This window comes from Enhydra lutris, unplaced genomic scaffold (assembly GCF_002288905.1).
Source record: "Enhydra lutris kenyoni isolate GAN:26980312 unplaced genomic scaffold, ASM228890v2 scaffoldscaffold51, whole genome shotgun sequence".
NCBI lineage: Eukaryota > Metazoa > Chordata > Mammalia > Carnivora > Mustelidae > Enhydra > Enhydra lutris.
The window spans coordinates 2,078,693-2,100,052 of record NW_019154135.1 but is presented as its reverse complement, the minus strand read 5'-3'; the positions used below and the strand labels follow the sequence as shown (position 1 = coordinate 2,100,052).

The 21,360-nt window shown below is 40.5% G+C and overlaps 1 protein-coding gene across 2 annotated transcripts in view; it reads right to left on the bottom strand.

Annotated features, from left to right (window-relative positions):
• Nucleotides 1-21,360, bottom strand: part of LOC111157075 (succinyl-CoA:glutarate-CoA transferase) — a 775,701-nt gene that overhangs the window by 295,922 nt on the left and 458,419 nt on the right. The window contains exon 15 of one of the 2 annotated variants that reach the window (XM_022518298.1): nt 10,629-10,635. The exons of the other annotated variant lie outside the window; for it this stretch is intronic. Within the exon in view, the coding sequence (XP_022374006.1) occupies nt 10,629-10,635 (7 nt within the window). The remainder of the gene's footprint in view (nt 1-10,628; nt 10,636-21,360) is intronic. 2 annotated transcript variants of the gene reach the window in all.

Below are 21,360 nucleotides of genomic sequence, written 5' to 3'. Positions count from 1 at the left end.
TGCAAACACTAATTAAGAAACATTGAAAACTATCAAGGTCAATTTAAAAATCCATTTGAAAACAAATATTCCTAGTCTTGTTAGTTGTAGTAATTTCCCACTAGGGATTTGCTGCACATCAACAAACTTCCACCAACCAAGTCTTGCAGTAAAGGTAAATAAATAAAGGTCTACTTTTGATTTTCGATACCAAGCCGAACAGTGTGGTTTGGAAGTTTGGATGGAAATAACCAATCTGTCTCTATTGGTATAAGCTCTGCTCAGGAATCGAAGATCTTTGGGGATACAGGATTTCTACTTAAGATATATCACTCCTGAGAGACTTTCCAGGAGTTCAGTGCTTGCCATAAGGGAGCATGCTGTGATGCTGTTAACTTTGTGAGAATAATTCTCTGCCTTGTGTGGAGAGAGCAAGGAACCCCCAGAAATTAGTTTGACAACCAAAACCTTAATGAATGCTGCCCTCTGCCCTGTCTGTGCCCATTGTTTTTCCTGCCTCTCTGTCCTTTGGGCATGTCACTGACATGGAAGTACATATAGCTGCCCCTGTATGTATTATGTGCACATGGATATATATGTGTGCATATGTGTATGTGTGTGTGTGTGTGTGTGTGTCCCTTTCCAAACACTCAGAGTTTCGACCAGTAAGTATTGACTAAGTACTCACTAGGTCAACCTAGCTACATACTCAGGGGTACTCATCTGTCATCAAAGTTAATTCCATGCACAGCGGATGAACAGTTGTGTTATATTTATAGTCTCTGACAGCAGATCCACCAGTAACACGCATCAAGATGTTTTAAACAGGCTAATTTACAACAAACTCCCCTTTCGCCTAAGAACCCTAGACCAATGACAAAAAAGGAGCTGATTTGAATCCAAGGAGCAAAGATAACACTATTCTATTGCATATTCAACTCTTCTGTGTTAAATAGTTCAACATATTACTATTTTGTCTTGTCTTATTCCAGAAAGGACTTAGAGTAGTTTTGTTTGGAATAAGCGTGAGACTGGCTGAATTTGGGAAAGTTACTATTAACTGGAATTTGGCCTTTAGTTCCTATTGTATCCCTTTTGATGAAATTGGAAGCAGGATAATATATATTTGAGTGGGTCAGTCCTCTGTCCCACAGACCCCCAACACTGGACTGGCCAGAGGATGGCTAAAAAGTCTTAAAATAAAGAAGCAAAAGTTGTATGAAGCGAAGACAAAGATATACCAGAGTAAATGTCATGATTATTTGAACTTTTCTACTGATTCCTTGAGGAATGCTATCTCGTGAACAAATGAACTTCTTCTCCTTACCTCTTTCATTTCACTTCACTATTTATAATAAAAATGAGAAGGATCTGAGATGATGGGGTGGGAAGAACAATCTTGGCCAAAAAGAGACTATTAGACTTAATTTAATCTTATGTCTAGGGTTTTTATTATAGATACAAACAGCACAGCAACTAAGACACCAAACATGGGAAATTTTAAAACATTATTTATTGCTAAGTCTAAAACACTCAAACATCACAGCACAGTGATTGCCAAATCTAAATTAGAGTCTGTGGGATTTTTAAAAGTTCCTCTTCAGGGGAACGTTTCAGCTCTACGGAGAGGTGTGATACGTAAGAAGATGGAGCATCTGGCTGGAGACCAATTTGCCTATGAGCCCAAACCAAGTGGACCCATATGGACAGCTTTTATAAAATCATAAACGGTAAAGCTGAAGAAAACGCTAGGCTCAGACTGCTTTCACAGCACTCATGGGGTTATAACAAATTCTGACTAAACCTAAGGAATTTTCAAATAATCTATTTTTTATTTATTCATGTTTATCCACAGTGGTTTTTCTTTTCATTTCTCTGCTTTATTTGGATGTTTAAAAATTCACAGCTACTCAAGCATTTTGTTTAAATACCACAGACAAGTCACTCGTCTTTCCTTCGTGAAGGAGAAAAGAAATGTTAACGAGACAGATAATCAAAGTCCCCAAAACAGACAGGAAAGACTAGAACTAATGCATTTTCTTTTTAAAATATGCATAACATAAAATAAACCATCTAACCATTTCCGAGTACACAACTGCATTAAGTACATACATAATATTACACAATCATCACAACTATCTATTTCCAAAATGTTTTTATCATCTTGAACAGCAGCTTAGTATCAATAAAACAATAACCCCCCACTTTCATTCCTCCCCCAGTAAACTCTCCTCTACTTTCTGTCTCTATGAATTTGCCTGTTCTAGATACCTCATGTAAGTGAAATCATTAGTATCTGTCCTTTTGTGTCTGGCTTATTTAACCTAGCATAATGTTTTTGAAGTTCAGCCATGTTGTGATTGTATCAGAATTTCATTCCTTTGGCTGAATTATATTCCATTATATGGAACTATAATATAGAATTATATTCCATTGTATATAATATTTTGTTCATACATTCATCTGTAATGGACACTTGAGTTGTTTCCATCTTACAGCTATGGTGAATAATGCTGCTGTAATCATTGGTATTCAAGTATCTTTTTAAGTGTTTGCTTTCATTTCTTTGGGATATGTTTCTACTAGTGGAATTACTGGACCATATGGTAATTCTATGTTTAACTTTTTTTTTTCCACCCCCCAACACCTATGTCAGCCGTACCCCTCCTCACCTCGCCTCTGGCAATCATCAGTTTGTTGTTTATAGTTAAGTCCGTTTCTTGGTTTGTCTTTTTTTTTTCTTTGTTGCTTGCTTGTTCTGTTTCTTAAGTTCCACAAATGAGTGAGACCATGTGGTACTTGTCTTTCGCTGACTGACTTATTTCACTTAGCTTTATACTCTCTAGCTCCATCCACGTCATTGCAAATGGCAAGATTTCATTATTTTTTATGGCTGAATAATACTCCATTATATATATGCATATATGTATATAATATATATATCACCTCTCTCTATATTTGCATACTACCTCTTCTTTATCCATTCATCAATCAAAGGACATCTGAGCTGCTTCTTAGCTATTATAAATAAAGTTGCAATAAAGATGGGGTGTATGTATCCTTTGGATTAGTGTTTTTGCATTTTTGGGGCACTCAGTAGTGTAATTACTGGATGGTAGGGTGGCTCTATTTTTAAATTTTTGAGGAACCTCCATACTGTTTTCCACTGTGGTTACACCAGTTTGCATTCCCACCAACAGTGCAAGAGGGTTCCTTTTTCTCCACATCCTTACCAACACTTGTTTTTTGTGTTTTTTATTTTAGCCATTCTGACAGGCGTGAGGTGATGTCTCATAGTAGTTTTGATTTGCATTTCCCTGATAATAAGTGATGGTGAGCATCTTTTCAGGTGTCTGTTGGCCATCTATATGTTTTCTTTGAGAAATGTCTGTTCATGTCTTTTGCCCATTTTTTAATTAGATTTTTGTTTTTTTAGGTGTTGAGTTGTAATGTTCTTTATATATTTTGGATACTAACCCTTTATCAGATTAGTCATTTGCAAAATCTTCTCCCATTCCATAGGTTGCCTTTTAGTTTTGTTAACTGTTTCTTTTACTGTGCAGAAGCTTTTTAATTTTTTTAATTTCTTTTCAGTGTAACAGAATTCATGGTTTATGCACCACACCCAGTGCTCCATGCAATACGTGCCCTCTATAAGTTTTTTATTTTGATATAATTTTTTGTTTATTTTTGCTTTTCTTTCCCTAGCCTCCAGAGATACATCTAGAAAAATGTTGCCACAGCCTATACCAGAGAAATTACTGCCTGTGCTCTCTTCTAGGATTTTTATGGTTTCTGGTCTCAGGTTTAGGTCTTAGCTCCACTTTGAGTTTATTTTAGTGTTTGGTGTGAGAAAGTGGTCCAGTTTCATTCTTTTAATGTGACTGTCCAGTTTTCCCAACACCATTTGTTGAAGAGGCTATCTTTTTCCCATTGTATATGCATTCTTCCTTTTTTGAAGATTTGTTGACTCACTGATCTTATAATTGTGGGTTTATTACTCAGTTTTCAATTCTATTTCATGAATCCATGTGTCTGTTTTTATGCCAGGACCATACCATTTTAATTACTACTACTTTGTAATATAACTTGAAATCTGAAATTGCGATACCTCCAGTTTTGTTTTTCTTTTACAAGATTGCCTGGGCTATTCGAGGTTTTTTTTGTGGTTCCATACAATTTTAGGATTGTTTGTTCTGGTTCTGTGAAAAATGCTATTGGTATCTTGATAGGGATTGCATTAAATCTGTAGATTGCTTTGGGTAGTGTAGACATTTTAATAACATTTGGTCTTCTAACCCATGAGCATGGAAGGTCTTTTCATTTCTTTGCTTTGTCTTGAATTTTTTCTTCAGTGTTTTATAGTTTTCAGAGTACATGTCTCTCACCTCTTTGGTTAAGTTTATTCCTAGATATATTCTTGTTTTCGGTGCAATTATAAATGAGATTATCCATGTTTAACTGTTTGAAAAGCTGCTAACTGTTTTCCACAGCAGTCATACTATTTTACATTCCCACATTGCATAAGGGTTTCACTTTCTCCATATGTTTACCAACACTTGTTATTTTCTGTTTTGTTTGTTTATACTAGCCATCCTAATGGGTATGAAGTGGTATTTCACTGTGGTTTTGATTTACATTTCCCTAATGACTAATGATGATGAGCATATTTTCATATGTTTATCGACCATTTATATATCTTCTCCAGAGAAACGTCTATTCAAGTCCTTTGCCCATTTTTTAAACTGGATTGTTTGTTGTTGAGTAGTAGGAGTTCTTTATATACTCTGGATGTTATCCCTTATCAGATAGGTGATTTTTAAATATGTTCTCCCCATCTCTGGGTTGTTGATGTATAAAGGTTTTTAATTTTAATGAAGTCAATTTCATCTATTTTTTTTTCTTTTGCTGTCCGTACTTTTGGAATCATATCCAAAAAAATCACTGCCAAATCCAAAGTCATGGAGATTTTTTCCTGTTTTGTTTTGTTTTCAACCAGTATTATAGTATTAGGTTGCACATTTTAGGATTTTGATCCATTTTGAATTAATTTTTGTATATGATATAAGCTTTTTGTGTGTGGATATCCAACACTTTGGTTGAAGAGACCCCTCCCAGACATCTTGGGACCTCTGTTGAAAAACAAATGATCATATAACCGAGGGTTTTCATTGCCTATATGAGGGATAGCCATGAAATGCCTGTCCTTATACTGGTACCACACTGTTTTGATTACTATAGCTTTATAATAAGTTTTGAGAATGGGAAGCGTGAGTCCTCCAACTTCATCCTTTTTCAAAATTATTTTGGCTATTCAGAGTCCCTTTAGTACTTTTATTTCTTTAAAAAAAAAAAAGGCTTTGGGATTTTGATGGGAATTACACTGAATCCATAGATCAATTTGGGTAGTTCTATCATCTAGATATTGCCTTCTTATCATTGAACATAATATGTCTTTGAATTACTGATGCTTTCTTTAATTTCTGAAAGAAATGAAAATGCACTTATTTTTTAATTTGTTTTTACAAACACTTAACTGACATTTACCCTATTCTAAATGCCTTGCAAGTATTAATTTTTTAATCCTCTTAACACCCCCATAAAGAACTATTTTAACTCTGTTTTATGGATAAAGAAACTTAAACACAAAGAGGTTAAATAACTTGCCTAAGGTCACAGAGCTCATTAAGTAGCAGAACTGGGATTTGAATCCAGGCAGTGCAGCTCTAGAGCCCAAGCTCCAACTATGATGTTATATTCCTTTTCAAGCACTCATTCCTTAGGCATTTACACAATGCCTGCCAGTTCCCCAGAAGCAGGCCCTGAGACAAGAGCTCATGCATGTATCAGTGATTTATTCAGGAAGTGCTCCTAGGAGCAACCCATTAAGGGAGTCAGGACAGGATAGGGAAGGAGAAGATGACAAACAAGAGTTTGATTCCAGGTCAGGTCCCTGTCTCAGCCTGATCTGGTGAGAGCTGTGGAGTGTGTGTGTGTCCACCTCAAGGAAAGGATTTTTGTGCTACAAGTCACTAGCTACAAGTCACTCTGCTGGGGGTGTGAACTTTCAGAAAATCATAGCTCTTCACGTGTCTGAGGTAAGCAGCTCAAGTAGCTCAAGGTTAGTCCTCTAGAGAAAGTAAGAACTTCAGGTTGGTAGGAACAAAGCATACAGAAGCTAGAGGATAGATACACAGGGGTGGTAAATCTCCAAACAGATCAAGGAGATGTAGGCAGAGCCTAGCAACAGAACCTCGTGTGTGTAAAGCACTATAGAAAACACTTGAAGAACTTAGATAAATGAGACTAATACATTTGCCTTCAAGTAGCAAAGTCAAGACATGCCTACTTTATAGAGTGTAGATGGTGGTAATTACTATGAGGGGCAAATACATTGCTAAGAAATTGAAGAGAACAACTGTTTTATGCCCTGGTTGAGGGACTCACAAAAGATCACTAAAGAGGGGGCACCTGGGTGGCTCAGTGGGTTAAGCCTCTGCCTTCAGCTCAGGTCATGATCTCAGGGTCCTGGGATCAAGCCCCACATTAGGCTCTCTGCTCAGCATGGAGCCTGCTTCCCCCTCTCTCTCTGCCTGCCTCTCTGCCTAATTGTGATCTCTCTCTCTGTGTCAAATAAATAACTAAAATCTTGAAAAAAAAAAAAAAGATCACTAAAGAAGTGGCGTTCAACCTGAGTGTAACAAATGGCAAGCTTTGGAGAGAGCCCTCAAGGTCAATCGAACTACAGAGCAACCCCACAGAGGAATGACAGCACAGTGCACCTTCACGATCAGGCAGTGTTCATCAACACTGTACTACCGAATATAACGAGCTCCCCAAAAAAGTGTTTCGAAATGCAAAATCTCAGCCCCCACCCCAGACCTACCTGAATCAGACACTCAGCAATGGAGTCCAACATTCTATTTCAGTAAGCCATGCAGGTGACTCCAAAGCATGGCCAAGGTGGTGGGACACGTTCTACCACCACCTCGACTTCTGCCCCATGGAAGCTCCCCTGAGCTGCAGGTGCACTAGGTTGTCACTGACTCTGCTGCCTGCCCACCACCACACTCCCCTACTCCCTCTCTTCACCCCTGTCTATCTATTCTCTAGCTGAAGAATAATAGCACAGGATAAAAGTGGATCTTGAACTAGAAGAAGGGATAGCCATAATGGAGAGCAGCCATTTGGGACCTACAAGCTCGAAGCTCAGCTATTGCAGAAACATGAGGTAAATTCAATGAAAAAAGAAAAAATGACAGAGGAACAATTTTGCTGATCAGAGGGAAGGGTGTGGACCACCATGGGGGCCATTCCCCATCTCTGTCTCCAAGGAGTTCTAAAAGTTCTTACTCCTCCTCCTTCCTTGGGGTCTGAGGCAGCTCCAGCAGCTCACAATACTTAGAAAATGACAGGCTAACAGTTCATGCCAATAGATGAGGTCTGGCAGCACCACCATAGTTTGAAATTGCAAATCAAACACTATATGAAAGCTCACATAATTCTTATAAACAAACAGCTTAGAAATGACCATAAATATACAACATATAAAAGTATGGGGGCGCCTAGGAGGCTCAGTTGGTAAGCATCTGACTCAATTTTGGATCAGGTCATGATCTCAAGGTCATGAGACTGAGGCTACCTCAAAGGGAGAGATTATTTTTCTGCCTCTCCCACCCTTCCTCTCCCCCCATAAAATAATAATAATATATAAAATTGTGTTTTAGGAAAGAATAGCATAGTTTAGTGGGACAGGATATGCAGAAAGGAGTCTTGGAAATATGGTTTTGGGGATAGGCATCCTAGGTGAGGATGAGGAACCATTAGGCCAGGCCATGAAATGAATAGAGCCTGAGCTTTAGTAAGTGTCTCTGACAAGATATGCAAAAAGACTTACAGAGAAAAGATCCCGGAAGAAGGGAAACCTCTTAGGAGGCTCAGAAGTAGAACTGTGGAAAAGTAGAAAAAAACATAGAAAATTCTAGAGATAAAATTGGCAAATACTTAACTAAGGAATGACAAGGAAACGTTTTTCTGCAGACTGAAGATATCAATTAAGGTGAAACAACTCCTCTACAAACGTCTGATTTTTTTTTTTTTTTCTGAAACGGAAAATTCATTCTTACCCACAGAACAACAGTCATTAAAACTATCCCCACAGAGAAGCTACTGAACTCTCACAGTTACCATCAAAGCGTTCTTGAAATGTGGACAAGCTGAATGACTCCAGGTGTCCTTAAGACACACGCATGCGATCACACTTTTGGCTTAAGCCTGCAAATACATTCCCTTCCTCAGAAAGTCTGCAGGTTATAAAATAAAATGCTAATTGGCATGCCACTAAATTCTTTAGATCAGTTGTTAGAACAGGTTTAGGAAACCACTCGCCCTCAGAGTCAGACATTGCCTTACTATCAGCCCATCGTAAGGAAGTTAACATCTGCATAGCTGCTACAATTAAATAAAAATAGCAAATATTTGATGAGTGCTTACTATGTGCCAGGCTCTATGCTCTTTATATGTCTTATGTCTTTTTTTTTTTTTCTGAGACACAGAGGATTAAATGAATTGTCTGACATTACACAGCTTTTAAGAAGCAAAGCCAGGATGTAAATCCATATATGCCAACTCCAGGGCCAGCATTCAAAGCACTAAAGCCATGTCTCTCCATACATTACAGCTTTTAATTTAATCCTTGTAAAAACCCTCTGTGGTATTCATTAGTGTCACCATTTTACAGGTGCAAAACATGAGACCCAGAGAAGGTAAGCGTCCAGTTCACCAAGAATCCACCTGCAAGACCTAACCTGAGTTGTCTGAGTCCCGGGGCCACGTTGACTCACTACCTGGGATGGTGCATACTGACTGGGATCAGCCTCAGCATTTCCAAAACATACCGGCATTTTTGAGAAAGGAAGCAGAGTATTTGAAATGCAGCCCAGCCGACGGCAATGACGGTATGTACAAGATCAAGTGTGCATGCCCATGAGTGCATGCACACGTACACACACGCGCACAAACATGGCAGCTTAGTAAAGGTGACAGGAGCATGGCAGCATCTACACTTCCGCTCTCCACTACCAGTTAATGGTACATCAATCTGTGTGCATGTAGGTAGATACACGGAGCTAGAGATTATGTAGATAGTAATAGAGAGATACCTGTTTTCAGAAAGGGACGAGAATAGTCATGTGGACTAGCTGGGATGTCTGGGAACCTAGGGAGGAATTATCATCTGTTATAAAATATAATTAAACATATTGATAAAGAAAACACTAAACACTTATGATGGCATTAAGCAAGAGCTGCATTATTCAGTCTCAACTTTCCAGGCCTACTGCATGTGATGCATGATCGCAGAGGCAGGGTCCATCTAGAGAACAAGTCTAGAAATTTTGCTAACTGAAACTTGTGTTATTTTTCTAAAAGAGTGACTTCTTTCATTCAACTCCCAGTCATTCCCTAATTTTAGGCTATATCCCCAGCCCTGGTCTCGCTTTCTTTAAGGCACCAATATTCATCTTGAAGAGAGGAAGTATATAGCATGACTTAAGTAAACTCAGGAACACTGTAAGGTTTTTTTGTTTGTTTTTTTAAACCTGGAACACAAGCCCAAAGGTAATTATTACCTGTCTGATCACTTCCTTAAATTAGCGTTGCCGTTATGAATATTGTTTGTCAGAATTGTTTTAAACAAAATGCATTCCTGAAGTAAATTACCTTCTACTCACAACCCAAGCAGAGATCATTCACCGCCACCCTTAAGGAGAACGGCTAGAACCATCTCAATCCCCAAATATGGAAGGACCGATGTGAGCTCAGCCAGGTACAGATGTTGCAATCACGGCCACTGCTTCACATAAACAGAAATCAGTATGTCCCAAATCCTGTGATTAGGTCAGGAAATCTCAAATCCCTGAACCAATTGATTAATATGACTCTGATGGCTTCAGGAAACAAAGCGAGGGGGGTGCTTGGAAGCGGCCTTGTGAGAAAGGCTGTACTTAAACATAATTTGCCCTTTTCCTTCCGTGCCTTTGGGGAAAGTGTGATGGGGGACATTGCCCTGATCGCAGCCTCTGTGTTGGGGCCAAGTTCTAGGTTATCATTTATGCAGCCGTCTTGCACTTTGATCTTGGTCATGCTGACAAGGAAAATGAGAGGAGCGAGCCGGGCAGGCCCCCAGCGCATGATCGTCGTGGCAGAGGACACGGGGTTGAGCAGTTCCATGTGCCCTGGCCAGCCCGCTACAGCCCCCATGTGATCTACTGGTGGTCTGAGCGCAGGTGCAGGGATGCCGGGCCTGCCCGGTGCAGCCCTGGACAGTAACTAACTGATTGGAAGCATCAGGGAACTTACGAGAAGGCATACAACACAAAAGTCGGTCAGGAAATGGTTACAAATTAGAAATAGAAAGAGAAATTGAGGGCAGAGGGGCCTCTTATGCCACAGTAATAAAAGCAACTTCCTCTTCACCCTAATTTCGGAACCACAGAGTCGAATTCTCTCCATATGAAATTCCTTACAAGTCGCAGGCTGCCCTGAACCAACGCCTGTGTCCCTTTCAACGTACTCACAGCGGAGTCAGCAGAGAAACAGATGTTACCGCTGTCAAGGGAAAGTGTCGACTTGACATGGGAAACAGCAACCCATGACCTCTGGAGAACAACTCTCAAGCATCTCATAGATGCTTCTGTTGTCTGGACAACGTGGATCCCTGAAATTTGGGCAAGCTCTCCAAGATCGCGTAGCTCAAGTCGAACGACTCCCATAAACTCTGTAACTGAGCGGAAAGTGGCGTGCCGCGGCTTGCAAACCAGGTGGGATGCCAGCCTGAGAGGGCGGCTGGGTTCCAGCCTTTCTGCAGTTCTCAGGCTGGCTAACTGAGGCTCCCACCCCTCATCCCCTGCAGAGCCCCTTCCTGGGCTGGGTCAGAATAACTTACATTCGTATCTGGGCTTTCAGGATTACTTCCCCTGTCTGTCTCAGGGCACCCATTCTACCTCACTGTAATCACCATCACCGTAATCACCATAATCACCGTAATCCTCCCATCCCTATGCATGTTTGTCCCTCCAACCAGACTGCCTTCTTGCAGACAGACGGAGAGTGTGCCTCCTACTGCTTCATGTCCACGGAACCTAGCACATACCACATTCCACTGCTATGCGTTCTGGGAACAAATAAATATACTTCAGTCTGGGCTGTCAATATTTATCACAACCTAGCACAGTATATATTTATTTCTCTTTCTGGCTTACACTGTATACTTCCTCATGAACTCACTGAACCACTTCCTTGTATAAAATAAAATAAAATAATAAAATAAAATGTGTTTTAAAGTTCTATGCAAGCAAAGGTTGACCATATTTACAGAGATGATGGCATTCAGCCTGGAAGTCGATTCTCTCCCTCCGAAGAGATAGTATATTCTGAGGGAAAATAATTAAAAGTTTATATTCAGCAGAAACCAGTTGTCTTTTAGACCAGAAAGCAGCTTTCAACACAAAGGCCAGAACCTTCAGGAGGATTTAACCAAAGCAGATGGGGGGAGGGGATGGGAGGGGAGTTGCGGAGGGAAAACAGGAGAACAAGGAAGTTGTAATCCATAACAACAAAAGTGGCCTGAGAGTGGGTCCGAGGGGCACCCACCAGCCAGAGAGCATGCCCACTTGAATGGAGGGGGCCTGAGAAGGGCTTGGTGAGCACCAAGTCACAGATGATGAAAGGCATGGAGCAGGCTGCCAAAGAAGGAGAAAAACCACAGAAGAGAAAAAGGAAACAGGCAAAATGAGTAAAAGGGAAAGCAGCAAGAAGAGAAAGGGCCCCCATAAGATATCCTGGCCAGGAGAACTCTGGGAATATAGTAAATAGGTTCTGAGGACTGAGGTGAAACATATGTGGACCTTGCAAGACATCGAGAGCCCCTTGCAGGACAGAAAAGAGAGTGTGAGAGTAACAGGACAGAGAAAGAGCCATGGCTGTTCTGGTGAGAGAGAGCTTCCCCTGTAAATGGAGCCCAAGGGCCAAGAAGAAGTATAGTGATATATCTGTATTTGTTTGTGATGTTCATACCATCATTTCATACATTTAGTTAATGTTTTTGCCACAATGTATGATTACACGCTGCTCAGATAAATCTGTGTTGGTTTTAAGTCTCAGGAGAAGCCCCCGTAAGGACATTGTTATAACATGTGAGCAGTAGCCATTCTTTACCCAAGCAGGAATGGACAGTTCTTGATTGGCTCCGCCTCTCTTCCTGCCTTCCTGTCAAAACAGAAGAATCTGTCCACGAGAGGAAACGCAAACTCATAAAAGACTAAGTATTGAAGAGAAATGAAATCTGGACTGCTAGAGATCAGAAAAACTGAGTACCACCAGCACCACCTATGACAATACAAACATAGCCTCTTAGAGAGATCCGACAGATAGCAGAAGGGAAGATGAAAGGCGCTAATACCTCATAAAAGCACTGGAAGATCCAAAGTCACAGATAAAATCCAAGACAGCTTTTTGTGTTCTTTTTTTTGGAGGGGGGTTGGGGAGGAAGGAGAGAAAGAATCTTAAGCAGATTCCACACCCAGTGCAGAGCCCAGCCCGGGCTCCATCTGAGCCTGAGATCATGAGATCCTGAGATCATGACCTGAGCCGAAATCAAGAGTTGGTCACTTAACCGACTGAGCCAACCAAGCCCCCCAAAACAGTTTAAATTCTATTAAAATCGTGCACCCGAATGTTTATAGCAGCAATGTCCACAATAGCCACAATAGAAAAACTATGGAAAGAACCTAGATGTCCGTCAATGGATGAATGGATAAGAAGATGTGGTATACATACAGATAGATAGATAGATAGATAGATATATACATACAATGGAATACTATGCAGCCATCAAAAGAAACGAAATCCTGCCATTTGCAACAACATGGATGGCACTAGAGGGTATTACGCTTAGCGAAATAAATCAATTGGAGAAAGACAACTATCATATGATCTCCCTGATATGAGGAAGTGGAGAGGCAACATGGGGGGTTGGGGGGTAGGAAAAGAATAAATGAAACAAGATGGGATCAGGAGGGAGACAAACCGTAAGAGACTCTTAATCTCACAAAACAAACTGAGGGTTGCCAGGAGGAGAGGGGTAGGGAGAGGGTGGTAGGGTTATGGACATTGGGGAGGGTATGTGCTATGGTGAGCGCTGTGAAGTGTGTAAACCTGGCGATTCATAGACCTTTACCCCGGGGCTAAAAATACATTATATGTTTATAAAAAATTTTTTTAATTATTAAAAAAAATCTCTTTATCAGGTGGTAGAGCCACTATTATAAGTAACAATTCATGATTATGGATAGTCAACCTGAACTTTAGTTTGTACACTCCCAATGGCTCTCTTACCTCCAGTGTCTAGCCTATGCAAGTTATCTTATTTGACAAAGTCAGAATATTAACCTAAGAAATAAACCCAATCATGTCATTCTCTGCTTAAAATCTTGTCCCAGAGTTGCCTTCCAGTACCTAGAGAATGAATCCTAAACTGCTTCGAGTGACACTGAATAGTCCTGAGTCAGGTCACGCTTCCATTTTTGTTTCTTCAATCATTTTCCTCCCCCCTCATCTTTTTTTCCCCACTACACTAGACCCTTTAACATTCTAGGAATAAGTATGTTCAGATATTTATACTGTCTCTTCATTCTAGCCCTAACACTCATAATTCACTTTCCACTACTCACACACCAAATCCTACTTCTCTCTCAAGTCCCTGCTCCCATGTTTTTACCCAATGACTCCTTCCTTAATCCTCTTAGTCACAGTAATTATCCCTGCTTATATATTTGAATTATGTTAATGCCTAATTGCATCACCTTGGGAAACTGACATACTAGAGAGTTGTATGTGTCCAAATCTCCAACTGGATTCAGGCAGAGTCTTACAATCTAGGTGTTTTCCTCCCAAAGTTTCAGCCTACCCTTACCTTACATTTCTTTTTTTTTTTTTTTTTAAGATTTTTATTTATTTGACAGAGAGATACAGAGGGAGCACAAGTAGAGCAGCAGGCAGAGGGAGAAGGAGAAAAGCAGGCTCTCCGCTGAGCAGGGAGCCCAACGTGGGACTCGATCTCAGCACCCTGGGAACATGACTTGAGCTGAAGGCAGATGCTTAACTGACTGAGCCACCCAGGCATCCTACACTTACATTTCTTTAATGCTTGTTCTACTTTCATGTTCAATTTAAACTTAGTGACTATTCCAAAGCCTATTAGTATTTATTCATAATTACCAGAAAAGAGTTCTATAATTAGAATGCAATAATATTTTCTATCCATAATTTATTTAATCAAGTCTATAGAAAGTCTACATCATAAGACCAAATGTCAAATAAAAATCCAAACAATAAAGTGACAGTGAATGTCATATTCACAAAGGGAAACCTTCGTGCCATTCCTTAAATGGAATAATTTCTTCATGGAACATCATACCAGGGCAAGCACAAGAGTGTCTAGAATAATTTTTAACCTATTATATGTGACCTAGGTTGTCTGCTATATCTTTAGATGTAGAAACAGTCTCTTGTGCTACATGGCACTCTCAGACATGACCACGGCAATATTCTACACAAAATCCTCAATAATATGTGTCATCCAATGGGAAGATTGAGAAACTCACTATTCACATTTAAGTGGTGAGTGATCAAATTTTCAAAGCTGTAGGAACTCTGTAAAATTGTTTCTTTAGGTGGTAGACTACTGAACTAAGAATAGTCTAACAACCCACAGTATGTTTCATGAACAATTCAAATTAATTATGTGATTATTTGCTTATATCTTTATATGAAAACATAAAATATGATTCTTCCCTTCAAGAACTTCATAGCTTCTCTGGAGGACTAAAATGACACACATGAAAAAGTAAAGAATACACGACAATGTAAACCCAAGTTCACTAAATTAAAAGATTTGTTTTAGAAAGTTGAAGAAAACACAGGATGAGAAGGTGAAAATGAGGCAAAATGGTTTTAGAGTTGCTGTAATTGGAAAATAAAAATTCACCTGTGTTTTTTTATAAGATAATTAGACATGTATGCAAGGCTGCATGTCCAAAGTGGTGTCTCAGCATAAAATGGAAATTATCTTGGTATCCAATCTTGAATTAGTTAACAGATTATGGGATATTCATAAAGCGAATACTGTGAAAAAATGAAAAATATTCCTTTCATAGGTGTATGGGTGTGTAAATGAAAAATGATAGCACTGAGAATGAGTATCATATATAAATTTTATATGACTACATACAGAAAAGTCTAAAAGGCTATATAGAGTTTACCTCTGCCTCTTGAATTAAGGAAAACATTTATTTCCTTCTTTTGCTTATCTCTATTATCTGCATTTTTTAATGTAAACATGTATTTATTTTATAACAGAAATAAGCCCTAAAAGACTTTTGTAGTGCCTCGGAGCAATTTGGCACTAAAGTCAGCCTTTCCTTCCCTTCTCTCTGTGTCCAAGAAATGATAGAATAAGATTAAGTCCAAGAAAGAGTATTGAAATGAATAAAAAGTTTGGCTAAAAAGAAAAAAAAAAAAGGGCAAGAAGAAGACATAGCCATTATATGCTCTTAAGGAAAGTATGATGGTTAGTTTGATGCATCAACTTTACTGGGCCATGATGTTCCCAGATATTTGGTCAAAGATTAACAGGCATGTGTCTGTGAGGATATTTTTGGATGATACCAACCTTTGGATCTATAGACTAAATAAGGCAGATCACCCTCCCTAATGTGGTGGCCGTCATCCAGTCAACCGAAGGTCTGAAGAGAACAAAGACGCTGGGAGCTTCACCCGTCTGTGAGCTGGAGTTGGGACACTGGTCTTCTCCTGCCCTCAGACTGGAACTTAACCATTGGCTCTCCTGGTCCTTGGACCTGCAGACTCTGCCCAGAACTACAGCACACCTCCACCCACGGGTACGTGTGACCCACACGTTCATACCAGAACCACACCACACCTCCCCCCATGGGTATATGAGTCCTACATGCTCACACCGGAACCATACCCCACCTCCTCCCAGGGGTACCTACATCTATCTCCTACTGGTTCTGTTTCTCTGGAGAATCCTAATACAGAAGGGATTCTTGAAAAGAATGGGACTTACAGAAGGTTCATCTTATATCGGTATGGAGGACAGACTGCAGTGGGCAGAGGCTCAGAATCCAGCCAGAATTCTTCAGAATTCCAAAATCGTTCGGAAATGGGGCAAAAATAATGAGGGGAGGGCCTGGTGTGGAGCCAGTGGGAGAGGACAGCTCTAGTGCTCTGAGTATCAACAGGGCTGAGTTCTAACTCCAGCGGAATTATTCTGCCCTGGGGTAAGTCAGTCACTTCCCCCCTCTCTCAGCCTCTGCTTCTTCATCTATAAAATGAGTTGTTACCAGAAACCCTCCAGGGTCCTTTTCTGTTCTATAAATCTGAGCTTCTATTATCAATAGAAAACAATACTCAGATGCTTTTACTCACACTGTGGATACACTGGCTTCACTTTGTTCTTACACTACACTGAATATCCATCCCATCAGTGCTCCATAAATAATACATTAAGCAAGCTCTTGTGGACATGATGGTTTAATTGTAAGGCCTGAAAATGCCCTGCCTTTTGGCCAAGTCTTTGCAATATCAATTACTTTATTAACTTAGCAAACATATAAAGGAAAACTGGCCATGTCGTTTTGAAACAGGCCCTTTTTAATCTAATTCTCTTTCTTAATCATGGAAAAAGCCAATTTATGTGAATAACACATTTCATATCAGATAATTTATTTATAATGAAACATTAAGTAATTTCAGCACTTGATGCAATTTGAGGATATTGTACGGGGGTTAAGCGAGGTTCTAGTAAAGCAGATGATCATGCCAGTTTGATATGTGGGCATTCCTTTCCCATAGGTCTGTTATCTACGATGTTTACCTCTACCTCAGTCCAAGCCAGCGTAGGAAGAGAGAGCCTTGTTACCTTCATTACAACTAGAAATCTCATGTCAGATAAGAAGGAAGTCATCTGCCAGCCAATGAAGAGGACAGCCTCAGAAGAAACCAAACCTCGATCTCTGACTTCTAGTCTCTAGAACTATGAGAAAATAAATATATGTTGTTTGTCACACACACACACACAAAAAGATCTCATGTCAAAGAGTACTGTACCCAACTATTAACTTCCTGGATGTTGAAATTCATGGGATCCGTATTATATATGATTCTGGTTTTATAGGTACAGATGGTTAAGCCCATCTGATCAAAGTAAGGCAACTTACAAACAAATCATAAGGCCACAGAAGACGTAATAAACCCACAGAGAAGGGATTGCCTCAACCACACTCACCAACGCCATCTTTACCCCGATCAAACTGTTCTCTGGGTATTGCTCCCATCAGAAGTTGGAAAGAACATAGCCCCGATCCTTCTGTGGCTAGCGTACTTACTTATTCTCTGCATGCTTGTAAAAGTCAATAGAATAAGAGCAAGAAGAAAAAGGGGAGCGTGCTAAACCTCTTTTCAGCCTGTAGTCTGATCTCTTAGAACCTGGACACATGGACCAGGCTTACTTCCATAAAACTCGTTTCCTTTCCCTGTCTTGGGTTCTTCTTACAATTAAACCTGGATCTAACGGCATTTAATGTCCTGAAGCGTTCAGGTAAGACAACATTTTACATCATATTTTATTTCTGGTCTTGGCAGAAAACTTGGAATTAGCTATTAAGTCCAGATTTCTCATCTGGTCAACTCCAGGAAAAAGTACAATAGAGAAAGAAAAAAAGAGCCAGACCTTGACCAACAGGAACTCTATGAAAAGTATTCGACTTGTGCTCCAGTAGGAAAGAAAACAGGGAGGCTCAACGTTTCCACCAAACAAGAACTTCTTCCAGTGGAGGGGCTCCACCGTAAGCCTTTGGTTGACTTCGATCCAGGAATACTGAATGTGTCATGACTCCTTTCAACTCCACCTCCTCTGTCCATGCCATTAATTGAGGTTTATGAGATCTAACCTATTATTTCTAAAGAGGGAGGAAAAAAAAAAGAATTTGTTCCCAAAATATCTGGTTCCCCCTCCCCACCTGCCTTCATTTATAAAACAAGCCATCTAAATCTCTCAGGCTATTTTTCCACAGGCTTGTTTATAATGTGGTAATGATTATGCTAATACCAGCTGGGACTACATCGATGTGGACAAGTTGTGTGAGTGTGTCGGGGTGGGGGAGGGCTACATAAGTGCACTCTTCAATAAAATTATAGTACATGTGTAGCCCTTTTTCCATATTTACTAGTTTGTTGTAAGCTCCTTCTCAAATGGGAAATAGACCATGTCTCCTTTGCAGAGGGATAGTTATTGAATAACGAAGACCATGTGTTCGGCTACGTCTTATTCATCGGAGTGCTGTGCAGCAATTTTCTAAACCAAATTAATAACAGTGTCCTAAACTTATTTCCCCAGCGAAAATTGCTGGCTACTAACGGTGTCAGCGTGCACACCTCACTGTCCCCAAGAGCACAGGTCATCGCCGTGCAACCAAGTGCATGATGGCATCCGAGCAAGGAGAACGCAGCGTTCACGGTATGCAAGAGAAAACAGACACCCTCTAATTAAATGATATTGTTTACACAAGCAATAGGGTATTACATCACTTTCCCTACAAAAGAGAAGAGAATGTGAAATTTCAGGAAAGACAGATAGCTATTCAATGTGCAGCTTGTCACCACAGTCAGCTTCAGCGTAATAAAACGCACATGGAAAATCCCTTGCAGCGAGCCGGCTGGGTAGCATATCCTTCCTCCGTCTGGGTCGGAGGGTGTGTATGTCTCCGAAGGAAATGATACCTCTCCTTCCCTCACACACCCACTTGCTGCACAGACAACTTCAAATAGTGTTTCTGAGATGCGTCTGCTGGATGCCTGGGGCACCGAGGCAAAGGAGCTGGCAGCGAGCCTCCCATGTGGCTGGGGAAGAAGAAAGTAGCTCCTCCCTACGGATCGAGAAAATGTCCATCCCTGGGACAACCGAGCAGGGCAGAGAACCTGGTGTGTATGGAAACTGCCCTTTTTCATCCTTACCCACCACCCCGCCCCCACGACGGGGGGGGGGGGGGGCGGCGCTCAAGTAAATTGCAAACAAAGACGATACATTCTGGTAGCAAACTCATCGCCAAAAGGATTTTTTTCTAATTTTTCCACGACTTTATGACAAACGGCGGTACCTCCTCAGCAAGTATGCTTTTTGCCACATCAGTCTAAGGGCATTTCTCTGCGGCCACACTTGGAAACAAATAGTGTCCTTTATCTCGGCAAAACTTCCAATGGCTGTTACCAGTTATAGAGGCTTTGTAACACGCTCATATTTCAAATATGGTATTTCTGTTCCCAGCCCAATACATAGACATATATGCTTATTATTAAAACTCACTCTATAAAATCCCTACTGGGGGGGCACTTTAGTTCCATATGGAGGTTACAGCTAAAACATTCTAGTCAGTCCACAACCCGTTCGCTCTCTCCACGCAAAAATTCTTTCTGGTGTTTCTGATAGAAACTTAAGAAGCTAATTAGAATTCACACGCGAAAAATCTCTTTAACAGTTGGAATCAGAAGTAGTAAGAGTTAATCATCCCGTCCAGCAGATAAACTTTTGCAGGTTTCCATCTGAAAGTCATAACATAACCTTTCATTCTGTGTGTCATTGGTACAGAAGGTTTTTCAAGGCAGAGTTCTTCAGCTTGTAAGATGCTAAACAGATGTACTGTAGAGTCTTCCAGGTCTAAACTACGAAGAGTCTGTTTTCGGTCTGTGTGTTGAATCCTTCATTTGTTTTATTCCTTTATCAAGATCTTCAGGTTCGGGGATTTCTTTTGTTAGGATGATCGGGTTCTTCTTCTCGTTTTGTAAGCCGTGTATTTGCTTAGAACCAGACCTTAACACACATTCTTTTGGAACAAAATGAGGAGTATTTAATTTAAATGTTGCCATTGAGAAATGTATTTTTGGCAGGAAAAATCTCTGCTTCCTATAGCAGGTGCTGGGAGCTCAATCCCAGATGTTTTGATGTGTAAATAGCAAAGAAAGAATTTGAGAAATGGGTGTGGATGCAAGAAAGAGGAAGGCATAAATAAAAACCAGACCTGCTGAAACTTCAGTTCACTTGGGTCTGTCACTAAAAGCCCTTTCTAAACACGTTGGCTTTTGTTTTCCATTGGCGGGCTTCTATACCTCAGTTTCTCATGTTGCAAATGCCGCTTCCCGAAACATGGAAACTGTCATAGTAATTGGCCTGAATGTTTATTTGGCCATTCATTTCCAACAAACCAAATTCTATTCCTCTTTTGACCTGAATGATCTGTCTTGCATTCGAGTTCAGTAAGCCGAGACTCCAAACTCTACCATATAGACGGGGCCATTTCTCCCATCTTTATGGCAGAGAAGCTTGGAGTTTAATGAAGGCAGCGTGATAAACAGCATGATAAACAGCATGATAAAGCTTAAACCTGTCTTTGTAGTTAAAAAGGGCCAGTTTCGCCCCTTTTGTGCTTACCCACTTGTTAACTTGGAGGGATTTCGGAATGCACAGCTCCAACAGGGTTAAAAGGGTGCCTATAAATGTTTTGTCCTTATTTAGCTTGATGTTGGCAGAGCCCCTCCATCATGTCAATGAGAGACACATGAGCAGAAAGGCCTTTAAAATATAGGCAGAACTTCATAATATGGGCAGCTTCCTTCTCGAATATCCTTTTGCTATCAAACTAATCAGTAGTAAGGGATAATTAAAGCCATACCCAGCATAGGGCTGAGTTTGGGCTACTTTAACCAATTCACTACCAGGCCCTTCCGCATCTAAACTGACAGAGGACTTCCTCGAAAGCGAGTCGAGCGTGGGGGTGAAGGGCATAGGCTTTTTGTCATGAATCTAGCAATCACAGGATGTGTGGCTAGAAAGGGACCTACCTCGTTAAGACATAGTTGCCGCATCAGGGAGGTGAATAATGAAGACTGATGATGGTCAGGAGTAGACTATGGATGTCACGTGGCCATCATGGAGATTAATTAGATAAGGTGCATGAAGGACTCAGCACCAAGCCTGACACTTGGTGCCAAATGTCGGCTGTTATTACTGTGCCCCAGTCTTACCCTATGCACCAACCAGAGTGAGCCCTTCCCTCCTCGCTGAACCCAAGCAGTTGCTGGCCTTATTTTCTCCAGAAGGCTCTTCTCATATAACCCGGTATCTATCCCCCGGACTAGCTTCTCATCTTCCCTAACCTCTGTCCAATTTTTGCCATCCTTTAGGATATAAGTCAAATGCCACTTTTCTATGAAGTATGTCCTCGACACTTCAGGTTGTAGCATCCT